The 17,918-nt window shown below is 37.4% G+C and overlaps 1 protein-coding gene across 7 annotated transcripts in view; it reads left to right on the plus strand.

Annotated features, from left to right (window-relative positions):
• DENND1A (DENN domain containing 1A) overlaps positions 1–17,918 on the plus strand; it is a 486,566-nt gene that overhangs the window by 120,949 nt on the left and 347,699 nt on the right. For 6 of the 7 annotated variants that reach the window (XM_066367202.1, XM_066367200.1, XM_066367201.1 and 3 more), the window contains one exon: positions 15,133–15,182. The exons of the other annotated variant lie outside the window; for it this stretch is intronic. In XM_066367202.1, coding sequence (XP_066223299.1) covers positions 15,133–15,182 — 50 coding nt within the window. The remainder of the gene's footprint in view (positions 1–15,132; positions 15,183–17,918) is intronic. 7 annotated transcript variants of the gene reach the window in all.

Consider the following 17,918-nt stretch of genomic DNA (forward strand, 5'->3'; position numbering starts at 1 on the left):
GCCAGAGACATCTTTCTAAAACTGAAATCAAATCATGTCTTCAGCTGTTTCTCTTTAGTCAAAACTCTTGATGGTTCCTTGGTGCCTTCAACAGCTGCTCCAAATATCTTAACTTGGATTTAAGGCCCATTGCAGTCTGACCTTGACCAACCTCCAGCCTGGGTTTCTACCATTTCCCTTCATAACCAGGTGTAGGACGCCTCACCATTTCCCAGTGTGGCTGTTCTTTCCCACTTCAGTATTTTTGCTCATGTTGTTTTGCAGTTGAAATGCATCCCTCACCCTCTCCACCCCCCAGTAAAGTCTGGTTCAGTTCAGCATTAAATTCTCTGCTTGTATCACTGCCTCTGTGAAACTTGCCTTGACTGAATTAGTCACTCTATCCTCAGCACTTGGACAGCATGTGGAACCTCGACCCTTTACATTGTATTGGACGTCTCTCTGTCAATCTATGAACTCTTCAAGTATAGGAATTACTAGTCAGTGCTAGAGGCTCTTCTTAGCAGCCAGGATAAACCAGGGGCCAGTGAATGAATAATTTTGAATATGAAGTATGTAGTAACAAACATTGCTTAAAGAGTTCAGGTTCCAGAAAGGAGACCATAGAGGCACGATGGTGGTGATTAAGAGTGTGAATTTAGAGCTAGACTGCTGGGATTTGAACCCTAGCTTTGTTGTTTACTGAGGTTTACCTCTTTGGGATTTTATTTCTTTACCTATAAACTAGAGATAATCATAGTAATGACCTCATAGGATTGTTGTGAGGGTTAAGTGATTTGAAATGTGCAGAATGCTCAGAATAATACTTGGCATCTAATATAATAATATGTAATGCCTACTATTTTTAGGAGTAGGTTTAGGGTAGCAGGGTAACCTGGTTTTGTTATATGTGATAACCTTTACCTCTAGTTTCAGACTGACACTAGGAATATTTCTGGAAAATCTTTTCTTCCTAAGTCCTCGCTGTTCAGAGCAAAATTTAGGGAAGTTACAAAGGTAAGGGAGTACTTTATCAAGTAAAGATGAAGAAAAAGAATCAGAAATAATGCCTGAATATTTCTGTTCTGAACTATACTGAAAATATGGAAACTCTTTAAACGATGATAAAGGGGGGTTTCAAATAACCAATTATTTTTATTTTATTTCAGTTGTGAAATCTGTAGTATTGAGACTTTCCATGTTCAAAACCTCAGAAATTTAGTAACAGGTCCCACTGTCGTCGTAAATTAGCCCTTTTGGTTGCATATAGTACTTTATATTATGTTAGCTTTCATTTAAAACTACTTCTACACAGTACCATTAAGATTCCTCTGGCTACCATAATTTGAAACTGTCTAACTTTGGTCAGTTTCGGGTTTCAAATGTGATATAATATAAGCCAAGATCATGGCCTAGTTTGTGTGTGTGTGTGTGTGTGTGTGTGTACAGAACAAGTGAGGTAGAAACGAAAAGGTATTCATAAAAGAAAGAAGATGGTCTTTTAAAGAAAATTCAACTTATTGAAGGTCACTTACTTATATATCAACCATGTGAAAGCTGTAATATAATATTGTTTCACATTGCTTTTATCCCTAGAATCTTCTTATCTAGCCTGCTTGTCTTGTAAACACTGACTCATTTCTCAAAAGTCAGCTCAGCTGTCCCCACCTCTGAGAAGTCTTTTACATTCCCTGGACAGATCCGCCAGCACCTTTCTTTCCGCTTGACTACATTTCTATCACAACATCTAAAATACTTCATTGCATTCACTTGTTTTCGTATCCTCTTCCTGCCCTCGGCAGGAAGTCAGGGACTCTTGCCTGCGTTCCATCCACATCCCTAACACCTGGTCCTGTATATAGATGTTAGCAGGCTAAGTATTTGCTATATAATAATAAACAACTGAATAATGTTCACACAGTGATCTTTGGGCTCAGCATTTGAACGAGGTAGGCCAAATGAACACACACATTTATTAAATCCCAACTTACCTAGCAGAGGTTTACCCAATGGTATTTAAGATTCTTATATTCAAATGTATTTCAAACATGATGCCTCTTTAGTAACATCTAGTTTTAGAAGTGTAAACTCTAAATTGTTGAAAACATTTTTATCAGAGAACTCTCACAACCCACCAGATATTTATCTTTTCTGGAGATATAAAACCCTGGTAAAAGGAGAAGTATTTCTGAATTTTAAAATGTTTTCTGTTATAAATGACAGATTTAATGGTTAAAGTACTTTTCATTATTCACCTCTTATTTCTTAAAAATATCACCCTCCCCAAAAAATTTTTTAAGTACCTTTGTTTTGTATGTTTTGCTAACAGAGAAGTATTGCTAGAAGGCAAGTCGCCCCATGCTCTATGAGACTTGGCTCTGTAAGTGTCACTTTGGGCTAAGGCTTGACTTTTTCAGCCTCATGTTTTTCATCTGTAAAACAAAAAAGTAATACTAATTTTGTAGAATTGCAAGAAGTTGGCATGATGTATACACAATACCTGAATTAATCTAGTTTAATAAATGTTAGTGGGGTTTTTTTTTGACATAGCATGAGAAAATAAAGCAAAAAGAAGACTTTGCTGCTTCCATATAAATGATGATGTCTGATATTGCATTTACTCATAGAATGTAATTAAGTCTGTAATGTGGATAAAGAGCCTGGAGTAAGTGATCAAAACAAACTCTTCTAAGACCACCCCCAGGTTTTCCAGGACAGGACAGATGGAGCAGCAGTTTAACATCCCCCCAACAAGCCAGGGTCTCTCCTCTAAGATGCTGCTGACCATAGAGAATTTCCAATCCAGGGCACTTTTGAGAGTGAGATGGGCACGGCACCACAATTCAGAGATAATGAGTATAACCAGGATGTGCTAGGTGCCCTGGCATGTGAGGTTCTAACCTAAGAGCCATGACACAACAACATAAAACTTTGACCGCACCGCTGCAATTGGAAAGCTCCACTCAGCGTGAAGGGCTACCAGCATAAAGATTCAGCTTGGTGTCAGTGACTGTGGAGACAGAATCCTGATGATCAAATAGGGTTTGAGAATGAGAATATCTTGAATCATCTCATTTGCAGTCAACAAAGCAGCAAGCTGAGGATTATGGGCAGAGCTTGAGCTCCAGGAAGAGATGAACTTGGGTTTGAATCTTGCTTTTCTATTCACTGCCTATTTCCAGCTAGGCAAGTTATTTCACCATTCTACCTGAAACTAATGTTATTCAGCTTCCAAGGTTCAGGTCATGTATAAGGGGGTGATAATATCTCCATAAGCATACTGAGGTTCATTGAACACATGTACAACTTCTGGCACAGGACATGACACATACAAGCTGCCTTGTCAGTTCCTTCCACTTGTCACTTTGCCCCCTCCAGAGAGCAGATGACCCTTGATATATGAGAAACAAAATAAAGGCAAATCAGAACAAACTTAGATAATATAATTAGATATTTTAAATTATATGCATAATTCTTATAAACATAAATGGTAACCTTTTTACAGAAATAACTAATATTACACTTATACAAACTTTAATAGTTTTATCTATTCCTTTTATTTTATTTTATTTGCATTTTTCTGAAGTGAGAAGCGGGGAGGCAGAAAGGTAGACTCCCGCATGAGCCCAACCAAGATCCACCCGGCATGCCCACTAGGGGGCGATGCTCTACCCATCTGGGGCATTGCTCTGTTGTAGCTGGAGCCATTCTAGTGCATGAGGTGGAGGCCATGGAGCCGTCCTCAGTGCCTGGGCCAACTTTGCTCCAATGGAGCCTTGGCTGTGGGAGGGGAAGAGAGAGATAGAGAGAAAAGGGAGGGGGAAGGGTGGAGAAGCAGGTGGGTGTTTCTGTGTACCCTGACTGGGAATCGAACCTGGGACTTCCACACACTGGCTGACGCTCTATCACTGAGCAAACCGGCCAGGGCCTATTCTTTTTATTTTTTATATCAAGAATAAATATTGGTCCCTGACCAGATAGCTCAGTTGGTAAAATTAAAAAAGAAAAAAGAATTAAATTGATTCTCTGATAAATTCAAGTCTCCTTTGCCCCATGTGTCCTCACTGCTTCATGTCAGGATTAGACAAGAAGACATGTAGAATGTTAACACAGTGCATGGCAGTAGTGAGTGCTCAGCTGACACTGTTCTCTTCTCTTCTACATCTCCAGACTGTCACCCAGTCATTTTTCAGCACCATCATCACTGGATGTTTCCTCTGTGGTTGGTACTGTTAGACATTGTCAATGGATACCATCCGCACCCTTCTCAACTCAGTCAGGTGGGGAAGACAGACCTGTCAATGTATTTCATCAGTTCTAAGATGCACATTTTCTTTTATATTTTAATATCTCTGAAACTAAGATGCATCTTACAGTTGATAGTATACCTATTATTTGCAGCATCTTTTTCCCCCTAGTGGTACTGAAAATTAAGTCTTATAATCAATAGCTTCTTAGATGTGATGATGTGCAGCTGGTCACAGCAGTAAAAAGTCACACTTTCTTGGTATATAGGAAAAGGGAGTTTGGGAGCTCAGAAGAAATGTTAAGCCTGAAGTGCCAATGGGACAGGAGGTAGCCATGTCCAAAAGGCAGTTGGGGCTAGAGGCCTGCTGCTAGATATGGTTGGATGGCTCAGTAAAGCATTGACCCAGCGCACCAGAGCTCACGGGTTCTACCCCCTGGTCAGGGCACGTATGAGAAGCAATCTATGAGCATACAACTTAATGGGACAACTAAATGAAACAATGAATTGATGCTTCTCTCTTTCTCTCTCTTTCTCTCTCCCTTCTCCCCCTCCCCACTCAAATGAATGGAAAAATTATTTTTTAAAGTGAAAATTTGAATTTAATCCATTTACATATTGATAATAGAAGTATGAGTAGACTATTAATAGAGGAGGATGCAGAGAGAGAAGAGGGGAGAGAGAATCCTGGGAAACACATTTAAAGGATAGTAGTTGAAAGGGGCCAAAATCGGGCAGGGAGAGAGGCAGGAAGAGGCCCTCCGATGTTCTACAACCAGTGGAACCTTGGGCATGTACCATGTTTCTGAGTGGGTGGTGAGTAGAGCACCAGAAAAGCTTTCTTCCCTTTAATATTGTTTGTAAAATACTAAGAACAAACTATCCCTCAAACTGAAGAGCTCTCAATAACCCAGAGAGCATGAATCCATTTATATGTCAAGAAAACCCCTGGACCTTACCTAGTAGTAAGCTATTGATATAAGAAGGCTATTTTCTCTGAAGAGTCCATGCCATAAAACAGTTGTGCATTCTGAGTTGTGGAATATGTTTTATCTTTAGTTCTGTGTATTTTAAATATTCCCCCCCCCAAAAAAAGAGCATGTTTGTATGCAGGAGACACTTGGCCATTTATTAATAATCATGTGTGAATTATTTCATCACCAGAGAGCCAACGTGATTGGTATTGGCATTTAACTGTTCAGGTATTTCTAAATCTGAGTCTTGGAGTGTTGGTGAGTTTGTTTGGATTACATTGTGAGACCATGCTCCTGACAGCCTGGGTCAGGGGTTGGCAAACAGGCAGTTGACGGAATCCTGCCAGGGTCTGAGTTCTGTGTGGCCTTCAAGCTAAGACAGTTTTTACCTTTTTTGAAAAGTTGTAAAAAACAAAACAAAACAGAATAATTTGTGACAATCCATAAGTGTTCTGCAAAGCCTATAATATTTACTATCTGGCCCTGGAGAGAAAAAGTTTTCTGACTTTTTCTTTAGTTTATAAGTTCTACATGAAATGAACCAAAAATTTCATAGGAAAACCTCAAATTGATGAATGCAGTTCCAGACTGTCTCACATGTCTTTTTATTTATTTATTTATGTTGACAGAGAGTCAGAGAGAGGGACAGATAAGGACAGACAGACAGGAAGAGAGAGAATTGAGAAGCATCAATTCTTCATTGTGGCATCTTAGTTGTCTGTTGATTGCTTGTTCATTGATTACTTTCTCATATGTGCCTTGACTGAGGGGTTGCAGCAGAGCGAGTGACCCCTTGCACAAGCCAGTGACCTTGGGCTCAAGCCAGCAACCTTGGGCTTCAAGCCAACAACCTTTGGGCTCAAACCAGAGACCAGGGGGTCATGTCTATGATCCCATGCTCAAGCCAGTGACTTCAGGGTTTTGAGCCTGGGTCCTCTGAGTCCCAGTCTGATGCTCTATACACTGCGCCACCACCTGGTCAGGCTGTCTCACATGTCTTAAGGCCTCTCTTTTAAATAATGACTTGGCTCTTGAGTTATGAGAACATGTTTTTGTTGATGATACATGAACTTGATTGATTGGAAACTGCCTAGTGTGACTTGACAATTTGGTCAGAGGGATAAAGTCCTTCTGTACTATCTGCTAACTTATATAACAGTTCTGGGAAATGTTGAAACCTGTTCCAGCACCATTGTTGTGTTTACTTTATCCTAGGCAGCCTCAGGTAAACACTTGCATCTATATGTTGGAGCAAATATTATGAAGTGGAATAAAGCACATATGTGGAATGGAGTTATTTTCTTTGTTTGCATTTCGTTGGTCCTCTGAAGAGACATTTTCAAGTTGCGAAAGTTGTAAAGTCTTTGAATATTAGATTTAGAAAATGATTTGAATTGTATAATTTTTTTTATTTCAATTGTGTTTCATGTCACCTGCTTTCTGTCTTTGTAATGAGATGTCATTGATCTCTTCCGAGTATATAAATTTCCTCAGTTGTTGAATCCTTCTGATATCATTCCATCAGAATCTGCAAGTTGTAGGAAATAAAAGTTGATTTGGAACAGTTCTGTAATTAGAGATGACTGTTGAATGAGGCGCTGTCTAATCAATTGCTAAATAATTCTCCCTCAAAAGCGGATTTGATATTTACATTCTGATTTTCATATTCTGCTCAGTGTTTGTTGACAGTGTCTGACAGCCCCTGCCACTGGATAAATAAAGCCTATTATTTCCTTTTTAACATTTTCAGTGATTACTTCTCTCATTCAAGAGCTAAGAAGCAGAAGGTTAGGTATATTATCAAACTATGATCCTGTCTCTCCAAAGAAGCTGGGGACCTTGATTAATATGCCTTGTTAACTGATGATTTCAGTTCCATACTGGTGGTGCTAGAATAATTTGTATAAACCAAGCAGTACAGATTCCTTATTTTAGCACTAAGACTTACAAAGGCTTCTCTTAGCAGCCTTTAATTTCGTACTTATGTATGTGACATAGCCTGTGGCTGTGATAGCTACAGTGAATCTCCAGTTGTTTGGGGATGAAAGGAGGAGGCAGCTGGAAACTCGGTAGCTACATCTAGCTGTCTACCTAGAGAAGGCCTTGATTTCAAGTTTATCTAAACAAGCTCGACTAATCCCAACTATCTAGGGGGATCCACTGTCAAAACAAGCAGCGTGGCCCTGAGGCAAACACAGCTCTACAGAAATGAAGGCTGGGGCTTCCAATACTCCGATGACTGCATACTGGAGGCTTTTTTTTCCCCCTCCTGAAAGAGGGTAAGAGAGGTAGAATTTGCATAATGCCTTTTCATTGGAAACTTTTGGAAAGCTGACAGACCTCCAGCTTATAGATCTGTAGCCACAATACAGAGTCTATAGGAGAATCCTTGAATGACCTAACCATATTGAAAGAAAATATAAAAGCGTCCAAGTATAGCCAAGTGAGAGAGGAAAAGAGGCTGATGCATTGTCTAACATCTGCTGTACTTCTCGTTAGTTTTGTTCTTTGCTATTCTGTGTGGACTTTGGAGAAGCCTAAGACAGCCTAACATGAATCCTATAATCTTCCTTCTGAATATTTATGTAGCGTGCCAGCTTCTAAGCTGTCCTTTGCGTTTTCCTATTTCCCCCTCATTTTCAAGCTCTCAAATGAGGCCAACATTTCAAAAGCTAAATAAATGTTTGTGAATGTTTATAAAAGATTTGCATAAATTTGTTCTTGTCTGACAAAGATCACTTTTTTCTTATGCCAGTTCTGAAAAAATTTTTTTAAGGTTTTGGTGCTTGTCTTGACAACAAAGTCCTGCATCCCAGAACAATGATTGCTGATTAAGTGGGTATGCGATTGGGACTGAATAGGCTTTCAGGATACTGGGTAAAAAGGCCTATCATCTGAAGGCTGAATTATAGAATTTAGAAAATGTTATCAGAAGTACACATTTAAATCTGTTTTTTGGTACCATATCATTAGATAAGACAAAGAGTTTTTACAAGTTGAAAGAAAAGTATAACCACTCATGGTTTAAAAAATTCTCCTGTATAAATTTTAATAATTAGAATGTTTCAGTAACTCAGAATATTACTTTTCTTTCCTGTGGTTGAACATGTTTAAAAAATTTTTTTATACCGTTAGGCACCTTTTGGAAACCGTAACCTCTACCAGTTATACGTACTGTATTAGTTTAGTTACTGGAGTGACGATCAGAAGGAATATATATCAGGCAGTTCTTTAAGACATCTGAATGCACAGTCATATCTTGAGAAAATATAAACTGTATGAAATATGGGGTGTTAGGGCTTAATTATAGAATGGTCAGACACACACACACACACACACGCGCGCACACACACGGACTCTCTTGCTGCCGACTGTGTGTGCTGAATTCATTTATCTTTTAAAATTAGAATGGATTTTGTGGGGTGGCAGGGGATGTTGTGGGTAGAGGTGCTAATTTAGTTCAGAGATATTTGAAGATTGGCAGGAGAGAGAGCTAACAGCCAGCTCTGTTAGTCCTTTGGTTGTGTTGGTTTAGAGGTTTAAGTTGTCATTAAGGCACAAACTAGAGCCACTTCTCTGACACAGTTTTTATCACATCTGCTAGGCTTGTGTCCCAAGAGGAGACGTGGAGAGCAGTGAATTCAACATGGGCCCATTATCGACTGCTTTTTCGTGTGTTGTAAAAGGAGTGAGACCTCAGGGAGGCTTGGAGCCTTCTCCAGTGTAATGTCCAAGTCAGATTTGAAGGACTGGTGGCAGGAAAGCTTTGGCCTTGGGGTGTGAATTCTAAGAAACAGAGGCACAATTAAGTTTAAAAAATTCAAGGACTTTGAGCTTGATAATGAAAGAATTTTTTTCTAGTCTAATGTGAACAGAAAAGTTGCCCATCTGTGCACATTTTTGTGTGCATTTAAAATATTTAAAAGCTGACAGCTTTTAATATGCTTACAAAATACTATTTCTATCGGTGCTCTTTTTTTAAAAAAATATTACCTTCCTGAGGGCAAGTTGCTTCTTTAGGTAAACCATGTTTGCAGTTTTACTGTTGGGACCACGCTATCCCTTTAGTGTGTCTGACTTGTGGGCCCCTTGCCTGTTTTCCCCAACCTACCTTTTTATTTTTTTTAGATATATTGATAACATAAACATATAGATAATAGGATTTACAATGTTTAAGGAAATGAACAAGGCAAGATGCTTTCAAGTAATGATATTACATCCAAGGAATTCTATTACTGATGCCATCAAATGCTAATTGTAAGAGATTCTAACCAAATCATTTGTTTGTTTTGGAAGGGTTGGAAACAAGTATCAAGAAGTTTATGGTGTTTAACATTGACCTTATAAATATAGCTCTCTCACTGTCAGCCCTTTGGCTGTAAGGTTTAACGTTAATAAAATGAAATCTTAGGATAAAAGATTTGAGATAATATTCAATTTGGAAACAACTTTGTTTAAATAACTTTTTGAAGAAAGGAAAGGATAACAAGATTAAGTGGCTTTGTTAAGAAAATTTTTTATAGGAGTATTTTTTTTGGAAGATATATATTTTTAAAACTATTTTTACTTTGGACTTCAAAGATCATGGAGATTTACATTTAAAAATACTTTCAGAGGTGGCTTTTCTGCTTTCCACCTATGGACTTGATGTCCTTGATAATGTAGATATAACATTTATAAGATACATGTCATAGAATATGATGAATTTCTATATTCTGTTGTGCTTTAATCTTTGTGCATATTAGGTGTTATACAAATTAGCATAATTAGAATGTATGAGTGACTCAAAATTAACTGACGTTTATTGAAAGTGAACTGGGAGTAAATATTGAAATATACCAAAGAAAGGAAGCAGACGCTGTAGCATTCGAGCAGCATCGTTAGAAATCTGACCCAGCTTTTATGTTCAGGTGTTGAAAGGCCTTTTTGTAAAACCCCTTATTCAAAGCTTTGTCATTGAAATAAAAAAAAGTTTGGTTGTCACTATAATATGGATCTTGGATTCAATTTGACATTTATAGGGAAGGGAAAATATTATATTTCATGTTTTCATATTTCGGAAATTTTCGATCAACATTCTTGAACTTGGTCCTAATTAAGCTTGTAAGAACTTCTTACCATTCCATTTTACCCTTCTTAATCATAAGCATTAAAACCTCTGGTCGCTTTCACTTGGCATCCGTGGTTTTAACTTGAAATGGCTTCAAGTCAAAATTTTGTTAGCTTTTTGTATGTTTGGATTTGGTGTGTGTTCTGTTTTTAACTTTCAACTTGAGTTTTAAGATCATCAATCAGAGGCTTTTCTTTCAAGTCAGTTGCACTGATCTCAATTGCAGGACTTAGAGGGTCAGCATTTCCCTCATGCTATTAAAAATGTCTAAGCATAGAAATAGAGTATTTTAGGAATTTGAGCTCCACTGATCTTTTCATCACACATCTACATTTTGAAATGAACAAATAAATTAGATGTAGAAAACTCAGGAAATGTTCTCCCACTGTCTTCCAGCCTCTCTCTCTCCTTCTCTCCCCTTTTGGACAGAGGTAAATTAGCAACTGCTCTACTAGCTTTCAGCAGGCTACAAAGAGGCTGATTGTAGCTTTACATATTTTAAAATCCATTTATTTATTCAAGCTCTCTTTTCTTTATTTAAGTGCTTTTCTGCACACATTTTCCTTTTCCTTTTGAACTATTGAGGACATGCCTCATCTCCCAACATTCTGTAACCCCAGTGGATGTTGTAATCAGCCTGCGCCTTTGTCTTTCAGATGGCGTCTATTTGGGGGGAGGTGTCTGTGTCTGACAGTTGTTTTCATCTGCCAAACACAACTAATTTTTGTTTATGGATGTCAATGAAGCAGTGAAAACAAAGTATTTGACATCTGAACTGATGGCTGTTGTGGGATCTCTGACACCCTCCCTACCCTGCACCCCAAATTCAGGGGAATGGTTTCAGCCTTCTTCGTTATTGATAATCCCAGTTAGCTGCATCAAATTTAAGTCTTGGAAGTTTTGCTTTTAGATAGGATTCTATGTGAGTGATATGCATTTTTAAAGCTTTCCCAGGTTTTTAAGAAAATGGCTCACTTTTGGCATAACTCAGTCTACTTTCTCCATATTGGAGTAAATTTCCTGGGTGGGCCTTCTGACTGGGTAAAAATTCATATTGGGTGAAACGAATCCAGAAAAGATGGAGATGAATCTTGAGTTCATTTCTGATATTCATTTGTAAGGGAATCCAGTGTTAGGTGTGTTGATTTTATATTTTGGTTCAGAGTCTTAGGCTTAGTATATCCTTGTGGGCTGAGCTTTGTAGATGTTGCTCTTGTACTAGACTGCAGCCTGCTGTTTAATAGACGCATCCCTGAAAGGTTTGTGTGACTGCCTGTCATCCACCTTTCCCTGTCCCCTCTGCTCCTGCTTCTTCCCACATGAGCTATCGAATATTTTGTTAGGAAGAAAAGCCCTTTTGGAAATTGCCTATTTCATAAATTGTCTGGTGACACAAGGGGGTTGGATGCTGTATTCTTGTCTCATTTATTTTGAAAACTTTGCTACTGAGCTCACCTTAATCAATGAGCTCAGTGTTGTCTCCAATAAGTTATGTGTTGGATATATTGATTGGGAGGGATTTTAGAAAACCCGTCTGGGGTTTATAATGTCAGCAGTGTTTTGATTATGAAAAGAGTTGGAACCTGGGGACATGGAACCAGGTGGCGAATGTCCTAAAGTCAGTGGTGACATGGTGGACTGGTTCCCTCCTGGGACCTAGTTCATGCCCTGCACTTTAACTGTGGTGACTGGCTACTATAGATTCACTTTTTTGCTCATTAAAATGTTAAAAAATCAAACTGTACATAAAAAGATTTGTGAAAATATAAACTTGGGACTTGATCTGAAGAGCCTGCACGGTCTTGCCCACCCCCTGCCTCAGCAATGAGGTCATTTACATTTCATCAGCGGCACTGCGTCTCCAGGATCCGAATTGCCGGCCAGTCCTTGAGGTCGTCTGAAAGAGCTGGTGTGGGCAAGAGGAAGGGGGGATGAAAACAGGGAAATTACCAGCTGCAAAGAAGGTTCCCTAGCCAAAGATGCAGGTTCCAGAGAGAAAGTGGGGTTGGTAACTGGTTAATGACTGTTTTCCCCGTAAAGTCAATGCTGAAAGACATTCTGCTATAAATATAATGCTGAAAATATGTTTAAATCAGGGTTTTAAAGTCCTCTCTCTGGAGAGTGGTACTTTTCACATTCAAGTAATTGTGTTTTCTTTTGGAAAAAGAGGATAAGTTGGTTAAATATTTATATAGAGAGAAAACATCAGTATCAAGAAAATTTGTCCATTTTAGCAGTTTTTATTTATAAGAAACATTGCTTGTTTTTTTTTTATTCCTCTTCCTGTCCTTCCCTTCCTAAACCAAGAAGTAGATTTTTCAGTTTTGATTGAGATGACGTATGAATATGCCTAATGCAGAGTAGATGCTCATTTTTGTTTTCTGCTCTGACAGCACACTACCGTCTTGTTTGACTTAAATTGGAATATCAAGCTCTTGTAATATCACAAACATGAAGAAACATATTGTAATGCACAAACATGTGCCTACATTTGCCTATATTCCCTTCCTTCCTCCCCTCCCCCTGCCGCATTGCTTAATTAGACTTATCACTGCTTTCTTGGGTAAAAAGGAAAGCTCTTGGGAGGTGGGTTATACTCAGCCCACGTTGGGTATTTTGATATTTGTTCTAATATTATCTGACAGACAAGTTCACGGTTGGTTATTACTCTTGACATTTAGAAAGTGGTAAGTAGTTTTTATATTGTAGTGAGTAATAAGTTGGGCATATTAGATTCCTTTGACTGCTGTAGAGCACAATGCTTTCTCGTAGCCATGGGAGTCCTTTCTTTCAAAAATCTTGAGGCCTTTTGGCAGCTCAACTCCAGCATAGAGTAGAGAAGCACTTCTGCACCTGTAACTTTTGAGGAGTAAAGGATAACTGTCTTTGTAGCTGATCTTGGCAATGAGGGAGCATTAGTACTGAATTTTAAAGAATGCTTGGTACATGTACTGAAGTCGAGAGATGTTTTGTGGTATTTGAAACCTGAAGTGAAAGGAAATATGTAAGGAAACTTTTTTTTCCATATAAATCGTGTAAGTTTTATGTGTGTAGGTTATATTTTATAACTGAAACTGCAGACATTAAATGCATGTTTTATTCGATCTCTTTTCCAATATTTGCCTGATAATAATGTTATGCACTGAGAATTGCTCTTGTTCTTCTGATTCTTTATTAAAATTACAATTTATTAAAAAATGAGTTTAAAAATAATATATAAAGACTTCTGAATGTCACATTATGAAATTAACTAATATGTTAGTAATGCCTCCTAGAATTGGCTGAGGTATCCCTATCCACTTTTTAGGGGTTTTTTTTTGTTTCCTGTGCCTTTACTATTTCACGACATGCCTTAACAGTGCTGCGATGTGTATAGTACCCGTCCAAGATGTTATTAACAAACAGGATATGCTCAATTGAATTATGGAGGCGGAATCTGCTCTGGCGGGGCAGGTCCATGTGCTTTCTGCTTCACTGAGTGGGTTATTAGATTGATGTGGTTTATTTCTTGAATGATAGAACTGGCTTTAAAAATAAATGAAGCGAGAAGCATCAATTCAGTTAGCATTGATAATTCATTATTATTGGTTAGAAAAGCGCTACATTTGTAAACTGATCTTTAATTTAGCACTTGGATGAGGATTTGCAGTGGGCAAGTTTGTTTTAATTTGAACCAGCTTCTCAATGGCTGAAAAATGTGTTCTTCATTTTGTCTTGACGTTGGGATTTTGAAGAGTTAAAAAGCAAATCATATGCATGAAAGAAATACTTTTTAAAAATTTACTTACAACCTTGGTCTATGAACTTAAGCACTGACTGTGGGCTGTTGTCTAAGTCTGCAGTTAAATTAAGACAAGCTAGAGAAAATTCTGTGAAGGATGTAATAATTACTTGCATATATGTTTAGCTGTGTGTATAGACGCTGTACATGTGAAATGTATCCATTGGGAAAAGTCACACCCCACTGTGTATTGTGTCTCATACAGTAGTGTGCTTTTCTTCATATAAAGAAGCTTCTCTTTTATGAACAAGTCTTTGAAATGTTACTCTGCTTTTTGTTCCCTTTTTGTATACTTCCCCTGAATAATGTGCTTGGTTTCATGTACTTACAATATTGTTAAGAAATATTTAAACTGGTAGTTTGCTTTGGATTTTCACAAATTACAAACAGGTAAGTGTGTCCAATTATTAACTAAAAATAGCATATACTTAAAATTGTTACAGTATGGTTACAGAATAAATTTAAGCCAGAAATACAATTTTTTGTGTAAAGTAAGTAAATGAAGTTTTATACTCTAAATAATGCAGTTGACAATATTCAGGGACAATTATCTTCAAGTTGGTTTTCTGTTCTGCTTGTGCTCTGGCCTATTGATGTTGGGAAGCGTTGTCTAATCCCTGCCCCCTCTGTTCCTAGGTAACAGGCAAAAATGGTGCCAGCAACAGCGGCCCTGCCAGGCCAAACCCATGTGGCTCGGTGTTATTCACTCTGATCCATATGGTCAGGCTGGAGATGGTCCCTGGAGGGGTGTTAACACTCAGCAACCCAACCGCCTCCCTCCCTTCGGAGCTTTCCTGCATGGCTCCTGCTGCTTGCCCATGTGTGATTCTTGATTAATTTTTCATTTTTAATGAAGTTTGATCATGTTTATTATTTCTCATGATTGACTGCCTGGTACTCCTCCCATGTAATTGATAAAGCCCATATTTCTTCATCTGTCTCCTCTTTCTTTAGGGTAAAGTTGCTAGATTGTGTGCCATGGTTAATGTTAGATTTATTGGTCCCATTAGATGTATAAATTATCTCTCTTTTCTCTCCACAGGAAGTTCTGCAGACTTTGACCAAGTTTTGTTTCCCCTTCTATGTGGACAGGTAGTGTCAGATTTTCAAACTTTCCTGAATAAAAAGCATCAATAACGTGCTATGGAAAACAAAAACCATACCATTCTTAACATTCTGTCTGTTTAACCATGATTTAAAACGCCTGTGTTCCAAGGAGAGTTGTAGTCCTCTCCTTTCCTGGGGATTTTATTGACACTGTCAAAGAGTTTAACGCTTGGAGCTTTACATTGGTTAGTGTGTGAGATGGAGCTGGGATGACTTGAAATTTTTGATCTTGGTTATCAGACTCAACCCATGAATAAGAATGGTTGGGTTTTAATACCGTGCTGTTTAATTTTTATTTAAATATGGATAAACTTGATTTTACCAAGTAATATTAAGTGATATTATGTGACCCCGTGGCCTTGAGAGTATTTATGGAGACTGTTTTTCCTAGATTTTAACTAAAATTTAAATCAACATGGGCCTATCTTTTTTATAGGTATTTTGCTATTTAAAAGGTATGCTGCTGAATTGAGTCTTATGTTTTCTTTAGGTTTCTAAGAATGGTATCTCTATAAATACTTGCTATAGATTTCTAGGCTAAAAAAAATAGAAAATCATCTAAACATTTTCTTAGTATTTGCATTGTGATAAACTGTTTCTTATATTAGAACTTGAAGATAATTAAAATAGTCTTTATAAAGAGTCTTTAAAAACCAAGCCCCTGGTTAATGGCTTATTTTTAAAAATAAGCTTATTTTTAAATGGCTAATTTTAAGAACAATTTTAGAAGAGCTTTCTTCCCCTTATAAAACTATAATTTAGTAACAATGTTAGTAAACTGACAAACCAATCATCTTAATTTTAATTTCAAGAACTGTCCATTGCTGTGTAAGCATTGCTTTGCTGTCACTCACCTACCCGTCCACGTGATTGCTGGTTGTGATTTTTCTCTTCGTGGAAAACTGAACTATGAGACTGTACAAATATTACAGCTTATCATTTTACTTTTAATGATAGAGAGGTTTCAGAATATATCTTAAGGAATAAGTGCCATAATATGTTCCAAGAAAGCTATACGATGTGCCCATCTTCAGAAAGGTTCTGTCATGTGTTTCTTGATTTGGTACAGGTGGGTGGTATGCTGCTTGAATTCTGCACTTTGTAGTAGCCGTGTCCTGGTTTATTTAGCATAAAACTAAACATGGTGTGAGATGAGAATTAGTAGCCAAAGGAGTTTAAAAGAGTACCAGGAGAAAAGAGAGTACCAAACAGCAGCTCTGGAATGTTGCCAACCACTTATAATCATTGTTTTCCCTGGTTCTAACATATTATTTTTTAAGCCAATCAACCATTGTCGTATTTTCAGGCTCCAGCCTTTTAAAATCCTGGTACCAGGGCTGTTTCAGTAGCAGGTTGATGCTAAAACAGAATAGCCTTAATTTTAAGAGGGTCAGTCTTTGTAACGAAAGTCCTCTTATCTCTTCTTTATCCTTTTCCTTCTAAAAATAGCAAGCAAGGTTCTGTTTAGAGACATTTAATGCAAACTTCACGTTCATATGTATAATTAGCAATGCATGAAATCTCCTCCAGTCACTTATAAAATATATTACAAATATGGCAAGGGCATATTTATACAAATTAATAAAGCTGAAATGTTTTTAAAATGTGGGTAGTTATTTAACAAAGAAAAATAAGATCTAATATGATTTATTGTTAGAGTGATGATCTGTTTTGGACAGGTATTCCTTAATTGACTTTGTAAACTAATATTAGAAGAAATTTACAATGAGATTAAATCTCCCCCAATGTGGCTGAGTACGTGTACACACACACACACACACACACACACACACACACCTCTCTCTTTCTCTCTTTCTCTCTCTCTCTTTTTTTCTCTGCCTTTCTCTCACATCACACCACTTACCTACCTATTTGGTGACTACATTCTGAAACGGAAGAAAAACCAGTCCGTAAATTATATTTCTAAAACACTTTTTGTCACCAATGTCTGATGCCTTTTTGTCTGCTGTTGTTAGAAAAGTATTTTTCTTTTAATACGCTTCTCTTCAAATTACTCCCCTCTAATCGTGATGCTCATATCTTTTCATAAAATGATTTGGGACAGAATTGTCCCTTTATGGATGTATTTTCATTCTTGCCATCCTTACCATGTATAATGGTTCTTTCTTGTGTTAATAACTTTTATTAATAAAAAACCACTTTATATTGTACAGTATATTATTTCCCTACTTCTAACCTTGGTATACTTTATTGCAGAAGGGAATAATAATGAGGTTTATTTACAACAAATACAAAGATTTTAATGTCACTATTATTTTTATTAATTTGCAGTTAACAATGTCCAGTGGATATGCTGAGATTCAGAGGCCCCCCAAACCCCTTAAATGTATTTATGATATTGTTTGACTTAGAAAATGTCACTATGGGAGATGAGTAATGCCTCAGGTGATTATGTTCAAAAAAGAAAGCTTCCTAATCTTTTTTGGTATCTGTGCTTTTCTACCCCAAGGAACAATAATACAACTTTCTGACATTTCTAGTCTATATCAAGAGTGGGATTTTCAGTCATCATCAAATCACCCGTTAACATTGACAACTTGCTGTCTCTTGTGTTGTTTTAAGATTTTTCTCTCTGAAACTAGGACTATGAAAAATAATAATGCTGGTAGTTCTTCAAAAGAAAATGCTTTCTCATGTATCATCTCATTTTATCCTCCTACCGTAGATATGAGAACAAGTACCTCTTATCTTCATTTGTAA

The sequence above is a fragment of the Saccopteryx leptura genome, chromosome 2 (assembly GCF_036850995.1).
Source record: "Saccopteryx leptura isolate mSacLep1 chromosome 2, mSacLep1_pri_phased_curated, whole genome shotgun sequence".
NCBI lineage: Eukaryota > Metazoa > Chordata > Mammalia > Chiroptera > Emballonuridae > Saccopteryx > Saccopteryx leptura.